Below are 9,050 nucleotides of genomic sequence, written 5' to 3' on the forward strand. Positions count from 1 at the left end.
GAATCCGCGCACCAAGTTCGTAAAAGACGCAGCCATGCAATCTGGCTTCCAGGCGGCAATAACAACAGTCGCCGAATGCATCAAGACCGTTATGGAGCCATTGACTAATGAAATTAAAACTGGGTTTGCACGGATGAGCCAGCTCGATCTAAAAACTCCACGAAGTAGCCACCCGCCTGCTAAAATTCGTCGCATAAATCAGTCAAAACGTTTGTTCTCGGAAGTCGCTACTGACAACCGTACGTTGTTTACATTTGGCGCCAGACCCATCAACACCCAAATCAATAACAACCAGAACCAACATAATAAGCCGATCGATGATATGTATCGCAAAAATCGAGCACCCATGATCACAGGCACAAACAAAGATACAACTACATTTCCGATCAAAATAGTCCCCGCTCAGTCTACGGTGCAAAAGTGCGCATTGTATATTTCCCGGCTCGCTCCAGATACATCCAGTGACCAAATAGTGCAAATGGTCAAACATGCTTTGTCCATTGAGGATGTCACTGCATATTGCCTTATACGACAAGGCACAAACACAGCAACACTCTCATTTCTATCCTTTAAGGTGTTAGTGCCTCTTACTCAACGTGAAAGGGCTCTTTCCCCCGATACCCCGATCCCCCGATTCCCCCGGTGCGTGAATTTGTCGACTACCGAGCTCAACAACCAGGTGCAAATTTTCGTCTACCGCCAATGAGACTTTCAACACCTACAACCCTATCTACAGCGCAGGATATTCGATTACCACAGCTGTTGGATCACACAATACTTTCAGCACACACTCCACGCACTTCACCCACACCGCAAACCCACTAATTATCAACACCGATAAACAATTCACACACATCACGCACACTCGCACGCACGCTAATCAGCTGAACACCGCATATGAGCCAAATAACGCCGAAACAACTTTTGTTGATAATTTACGCACTCACCTGATGATTGTTCCTCCAACAACAAACAACTTTACCAGCACTGAAGCAGTCTGTAGTAACGGCATCTCGTGCAGGCCACTTAACGAACGTGAACCCAACACTACGCAACATCAGCAGCACTATTGCTACAGTACAGATCCTACACTCACACAAACGCACGACGGTCATGTCATTCCTGCAGGGGTTGCCTCCTTAAATAATACTGACGATTTGTTATTTTTATATCAAAATGTAAGAGGACTAAAAACTAAATGTCATGAGGTATTCGATTATGTTTCTACTACTCATTACGACGTCATTATCCTGACTGAAACATGGTTGGACTCCTCTATTGATTCGGCACAGTTGTTTCCGGACCATTATTACGTCTTCAGAAAGGACCGTAATGACAGAAATAGTAGGAAAACCAAAGGTGGTGGGGTTCTCATAGCTGTCGCCTCACATTTGCGAGTACTCTTATGTTCTACAACAGACACTGTCGAGTAACTTTGGTTAAAGATTTACAGCATTAAGAAAACGTATGTTATCGGCGCAATGTATGTTCCTCCTGACATGGCAAATAACACGTCGGTTATTCATACAATCTGTTCAACTATTGACGACGTAGCATGTAAAGCTAATGAAATGTGTTTGTTATTCGGGGACTTCAATTTGTCAAACCTGAATTGGATACCCGATGAAACAAATCCAATTATGCTCCAAGTTGACTACGAAAGCTCGAGGATCACGGACAACTGTCGCCTTCTTCTTGATTGTATGAATAGCAACGGACTGTACCAGATTAACAAAATTCATAATGCGTCGATTAACTACCTCGATTTGATCTTTGTATGCGACGATATCCTGCAACAATGCTCTCCACCGACAATAACACCCTTCCCTATAGTTGCTATTGATTGCTATCATCCGCCTATAGAGCTGTGCCTGCCGAACGGCTTAGCCAAAGCAGAACATCATACAACATCACATCAAGAATCAGGCATGCTCGACTACAGTCGCACTAACTTTTCGATTCTAAATGATCTACTGCAATCTTCTGACTGGTCATTCCTTGATGGAAACCCGGACGTAAACCATGCACTCGATATGTTCAATCGGAAATTTACGGAACATTTATCTGCCTGTTGCCCTATAAAACGTCCACGACAGGGTCCACCGTGGGGTAATGCTCAATTACGCCGCTTAAAACGAAACAAATCTTCCTGCTATCGGTTTTATCAAAACAGTGGAACACAACAATCGAGATTGCGGTTCATCGCTGCACACAATGTATATCGAAGCTATAATAGACAACTTCACTCTCGTTTTTTGATCCGTATACAGTTCAGCTTAAGAAGAAAACCGAAAAAATTTTGGAGGTATCTCGACACAAAACGGAAAAACAGCTCCCTGCCAGCTATAGTTTCCTTTAATGGAACAACTTCGTGTACCAAAGAGGAAACCTGCAATTTATTTGCTGATCGTTTCATGAGTTCGTTTGCCACTGAAGCTCCTGGCTTCTCATTGGATGCTGCTCTCAACAACGTGCCCTCCAACGCTGTCGATGTTAATGTGCGTGACATAAACATCTCCAGAGATTCTGTGCTAAAGGCGCTCAAGCAGGTCAAACCATCCTACAACCCTGGACCTGATGGTATTCCAACCGCAGTTCTGGCCAAATGCAGCGAAGTTTTGGCCGGACCTCTGGCTCGTATCTTCACACTCTCGCTCAATCAGCGTATGTTTCCAGCAGCATGGAAATCGTCCTACATGTTTCCTGTGCATAAAAAGGGGGATAAGAGCTTAGTGGAAAACTACCGTGGCATTACTACTTTGCCTGCAGGTGCTAAGGTTTTTGAAGTCGTCGTCCAGAACTCGCTCTTGAACTGTTGCCGCTCGCTGATATCAACACGCCAACACGGGTTCTTCCCTCGCCGCAGTGTGACCACCAATTTGGTGGAGTTTGTATCTCACTGCCATGCTGCATTCGCTTCGGGAGCCCAGATGGATATCATCTATACCGACCTTAAGGCTGCCTTTGATCGGGTGAATCATCGCTTGCTGTTGGCGAAGCTTGCTCGTCTTGGTTTCTCTACCCCTTTTGTGGAGTGGTTCGAATCTTACCTCACCAATCGTCGATATCGCGTCAAAGTTGATTGTATGACATCTAGGGAATTCGTGAGTTGTTCAGGCGTGCCACAGGGTAGTAACCTTGGACCCTTGCTGTTTTCTCTATTTTTCAATGACGTTACTACTGTAGTAAGGGAATCTGAATGTTTATTGTATGCGGACGATCTTAGACTTTTTTTTCCTGTGAGGTGTTTTGGTGATTGTCTTGTCCTGCAAGCATCGATCGACTCTTTTTCCGAGTGGTGTCTGAACAACGACCTACAAATTTCTATTGATAAATGTTTGTCCATGTCGTTTCACCGTTCTAATTGTCCAATAGTGTTTAACTACTGCATCTCCGGTACACAATTACAACGACACAGTGCAGTAAAAAACTTAGGAGTTACTCCTGACCGTAAACTTGACTTTCATGTGCACCGTAACGAAATTATTGATAGAGCGAACAAAATGCTAGGATTTATACACAGGCAGTCGAGAGAATTCTCCGACCCACATTGTCTTGTCGCACTCTACAAATCACTAGTCAGATCCATCTTAGAATACTCCTCAGTAGTTTGGTGCCCATCGTCGTCGTTATGGTCGAATAAGATTGAGTCAGTGCAGAAAAAATTCACCCGTTTGGTCTTACGGTTCACACCCTGGCGTAACGTAGCAGCGAGACCTAGTTATCATGCCCGGTGTTTAATTTTTGGACTCGAATCTCTCGCTACTCGTCGCGAAACGGCGCAAATATTGTTCATGAAAAAAATCATCCTAGGAGCGATAGATTCACCGGACCTTTTAGCTAGAGTTAATTTCCACGTACCTGCTCGTATTTTAAGAAACTTTAGGCTACTAAGAGTTGACCAAACTAGACGTGCATATAGCGATAATGAACCTTTGACTGCGATGGCTATCAGATTTAATGCACATTATGACTCTTTTGACTGGAATTCCCTAATTTAACCTGTTTTTCTTGCTGTGATACTCTGTGTTATTTATTTTGTGCTGATGTTACATTGTACCGTGATGCTTTATGTTATTATAAGTTTAGTTTATAAGATCAGTGATAAGGCCAATTATGGCCAATCACTTAACATTTACAAATAAACAAATAAACAAATAAACAAATAATGATTAAAATGTATTTTATTACATTTATGTACAACGATAACCTAACTAGTAAGCATGTTCATGAACGTGTGTAATTATTTGATATTTTTTTGTGTGATCCCAATATGAATGTTATTAAGTAAAACAGACAATTTACTCTGTTCCTTTTTCAATTCTTCAAGATATATATATATATATAATATAAGATATATATATATATATATATATATATATATATATATATATATATATATATATATATATATATATATATATATATATATATATATATATATATATATATATATATATATATATATATATATATATATATATATATATATATATATATATATATACAGCGTCGGACAAATCGATAGGACCACTTATCAATTTATTATTCACTTATCATATTTCATGTTTTAAAGTGAATCAATCTTTACCAAACTTTCATGAAAGCTTTATTAGAATGTTTACTTTAAGAATGTTTTTAAAGTTTGGTGAAAAGTTAAGAAACAAAAAAGTTATGATAAGAAATTTAAAAATAACCCAAAAATCATGCGCCAAAATAATAGGACCAGTTCAGAAAATTTTAAAATAATTATCATTTATTATTGTTAAAACACAGTTTTTGATGTTATTGAGTTGTCGGATAACTTAACTTAAATTAGTGAACTAATGCGTATTCATTTTTTTTGTAGAAACGCTTAGCGCAGTGGCAATTCGCTGTGTCTTTAATTAACATGCTCTAATTTACTAATGCAAGAATATTACGGCACTCGCTTAAGGGTTTTGAGCTCCCTTTGCACTGAGAGACGAAATAGTGGTGAGTACCTTCGTCTACGGGTATAAAAGCGCGTCACAGCGCTGGATCGCTTACACTGTGTTCTAAGCCGTTGCCTAGAACACTTCACACGATCCATTAGCTCGTGTATTTTTGGGTGCACTACTTCAAGCGCTTGATTGAAGGAATTCCAACGATGGGCCGTAGTGCACACTCCACACAACAACAGCGTTTGGATATCAAACGTTTGTCCGCTGCTGGGTACTCCCAGCGTAAAATCGCGGAAATACTTGACCGATCCAAAACATTCGTGTATAACGCGCTGCATAGCATGGGCACGAAAATACCAACGAGTCGGCCACGCAAGACATCCGCTAGGGATGATGCTCGGATGACGCGATTGTGCAAGGCTGATCCTTTCAAGTCGACCAGGGCAATTAGGGACGAGCTGCAACTTTCCGTAAGTGATCGGACAGTGCAGCGTCGCCTATTTGAAAACAACCTGGTCGGCCGGAATCCCCGCAAAGTTCCGTTGCTTCGACGGTGCCACGTTCAAGCCCGGTTGCAGTTTGCTCGAGAGCACTACGACTGGGCAGGTGAAAACCTGAACAAGTGGCGAAATGTACTGTGGTCGGACGAGTCCAAAGTGAACTTGGTAGGTTCGGATGGGAAACGCTTTGTGCGTCGTCCAAAGAATACCGCCTACCGGCCACAGTACACTTTAAAAACCATGAAGCACGGCGGAGGCAACATAATGGTTTGGGCATGTTTCTCTTGGTACGGTGTCGGTCCTATCTTTTGGATAAAAGATATCATGGACCAACACCGATACTTAAACATCATCCATACTGTCATGCTGCCTCATGCAGAGTGGGAGATGCCATTGAAATGGCAATTCATGCATGACAACAATCCAAAACATACCGCAAAAGCGGTTAAAAAATGGTTTGTTGATCAAAAAATTGACGTCATGAATTGACCTGCACAATCGCCTGATCTGAATCCGATCGAGAACCTGTGGAAGATTGTTAAAGCTAAGCTTCCACCGGCAGGTTCTCGAACTAAAGAGAAACTGTGGAAGCAAATAGAGAATGCTTGGTACAGCATTCCGCCATCGACTTGCAAAAGTTTGGTGGAATCCATGCCTAAAAGGATGCGAGCTGTCATCCGGAACAATGGGCATGCTACCAAATATTAAATGCTACCAAGTTAGCCCAGGATAAGGCTGTTTTGTTATTTTCTTTAGTTTTTCAAACGTACGGGCTGGCCACATTGCGAATTAAAAGCCGGAGCTGTTATTTAATAATGATAAATGGTTAAAATAATAAAATTTTCTATACTGGTCCTATTATTTTGTCGCATGATTTTTGGGGTTTTTTCACATTTCTTATAATAACTTTTCTGTTTGTTAACTTATCAACAAACTTTCAAAGCAGACTTTAAGCCAACATCCGAAAAGTGCTTTCATGAAAATTTGGTAAATATTGATTGACTTTAGGTAATGAAATGTGATAAATGAAAAAAACATTATTAAGTGGTCCTATTGATTTGTCCGACACTGTATATATATATATATATATATATATATATATATATATATATATATATATATATATATATATATATATATATATATATATATATATATATATATATATATATATATAGATATAGATATATCTATATATATATATATATATATATATATATATATATATATATATATATATTTACTTTATATATATATACATTTATTAATATGGTATATTATATTTTGATATATATAATATGTTATATATAACTTGTTAATATAATTTTTTTTACATCATTATACCGATGGCGGAAACCTTTAATTTTTTCATTAAATTTTACTATAAGTTTCTGTTAATTTTGTTTTCAATATGTGATCTGGATCGTTATGAAATATTCATCACTCATCGTTTCCAAATTCAGTTAGACCATCTCGCTTTGATTTGAATTCTAAGTCAGAATGTATGGGGTGCGCGGTACGGGTAAGAAGAACATAGGGGCAGGGGACCAATTAACGCATCACAACACCAAAGTCTGGGTGAGACGGTGATGGTGTGAAACGCTTCTTGCTTCAAGCTCTTGTGGTAACAGTGTTAAAAGCAACAACAACAACAGAGAATAACGCATCGCGTAGAAACAAACACACCATTCGTGGGTATGTGAGGGGGGGAAACAACGGGAAAAGCTCAATTCTCTCTCAGCGATGCCGCTTGGGTTCACACTCTTTATTCTCTTCTTTTTGCAGTTCCCACAACAGGATTCACACATGTGTTCTCACATACTTAAATACACACACACACGGTGGTTGGAAGCCTGGCGGGGCTGATTCCAATTCTGTCTTTTCTTCTTCCCTCTTCACACCGCGCTGGAGCCCGTGGTGGTGCGCGTGTTCAGCCTGCTTGGTTCAGGAAAGATTGATGCAACATCAACTGATCTTTGCCATAATCCTGATTGCCATAACAGAGCTGCCAACATCATCTGTTTGACAGATAAACAATGCGGTGTGACGCGCCTAAAGTGCGCATCATTTTCTTCTTCCTTTTTTCTCTCACTTTGCTTTGAACTATCATCAGCGTTAAGACGTGAATAAACTCGATCCTATTATTTTGTATTGTGAACGCTCTGTAATTATTCATTTATTGTGCAAATACCTCTGCCCAACAGGTTATGGGCCCAGGGCTTTGGTGACGCAATTGTCTAGAGGTTCCTTGATAAAGAAAGGCGAGTGTCCGAGATTGCGAAATCGATTTGCCCGCGTTTGAGCGTGCTTTGGAGAAAGAAAAAGCACAATGGCGGAATCTCATGTGTATTGGAAAAGCTGAATGATAAGAACTACTCCATATGGAAGTTCAAAATGGAACTTCTGTTGTCACGGGAGAAGGTAAAGTCTGTGGTGACTGAAGCAAAGCCCGAAGCACCTACCCAACTCATTCATGTGATGCAGACGACTACAGCAAAAGAACTGTGGGACGCACTGAAGAGCTACCACGAGCGATACTCCCTTTCAAGCAAGATCCATGTCATGCGCCAAATGTTTGCTACCAAGATGCCGGAAGGTGGAAACATAGATGAGCACTTGAAAGAGTTATCAACGTTGCGGCTCCGACTGATCGCATTGGGTGAGGAAATGAAGGATCCTTCTTTTGTTGCTTTGATGCTATCCAGCCTGCCAAGATCGTACGACGGTTTGATCGTTGCGTTGGAAAGTAGGCCGGATGCTGACCTTACAGTGGATTTCGTAAAGGGAAAACTGCTCGACGAAGGACGACGTCGTGCGGATGGTTCGGATGAGGAGAAGGCGCTACTATCTGGCAGTGACAGGAACAAACGTGAAAAGAACAAACGAAAGCAGTGTCACTATTGTAAAAAGGATGGACACATCCGTAAAGAATGTCGTAAATTGATGGCCGATAAAAGAAACAACACATCCACAACTAACCAAAACGCAAATTGTGCAGTCAATAGCGAAGACTTGTGTCTGTTTACCGGAAAACACCTGATAAACGATTGTGGTGTTTTGATTCAGGAGCAACTGCCCACATGACAAGCGATGCGTCCATTCTGGTAAATATTGATGAAATGAAAAGATCAACAATTAGTTTAGCTAATGGACAGTCGATCAACTCGGCTGGTGTGGGAAATACAAAAATAGTTTCTGTAAACGGAAAAGGTACTCGTGTAAACGTGACACTGGGAAATGTGTATCATGTACCTATGCTCACTACAAATTTGCTTTCAGTAAGCAAAATAACCGACTTAGGTTTCGAAGTCGTTTTTGATAGCAAAGGCTGTCGTGTTGTGAAAGGAGAAAATGTAATGCTGGTTGGAGAACGCTCAGGTAACCTTTATAATCTAAAACATTTTTCTGAGCAAGTCCTGCTTACAGGAATAAAACGAACTTGGCCATGGACTCAAGTTAGACCACTGTGACATGGACTCTGTGTGTGTGTCTTGCTGCCAAGGAAAAATGAGCCGGGGCTCATTTCCAAAGACGTCTACAAATCGAAGCACTGCTGTTGGGGAACTTGTTCACACCGATCTTGGCGGTCCCATGGAGGTTGCGACACCTCGTGGCAATCGTTTTTACG

At 40.7% G+C, this 9,050-nt stretch overlaps 1 protein-coding gene across 1 annotated transcript; it reads left to right on the top strand.

Annotated features, from left to right (window-relative positions):
- The first annotated feature begins 1,456 nt into the window (after window positions 1–1,456).
- Window positions 1,457–8,506, top strand: LOC125906476 (uncharacterized). The gene is made up of 3 exons (XM_049605315.1): window positions 1,457–3,422; window positions 5,075–5,587; window positions 7,907–8,506. Exons 1-3 carry the CDS (start codon window positions 1,482–1,484, stop codon window positions 8,504–8,506), a joined length of 3,054 nt encoding a protein of 1,017 aa, XP_049461272.1. The 5' UTR covers window positions 1,457–1,481.
- Window positions 8,507–9,050: the final 544 nt, after the last annotated feature.

This window comes from Anopheles coluzzii, chromosome X, assembly GCF_943734685.1.
Source record: "Anopheles coluzzii chromosome X, AcolN3, whole genome shotgun sequence".
NCBI lineage: Eukaryota > Metazoa > Arthropoda > Insecta > Diptera > Culicidae > Anopheles > Anopheles coluzzii.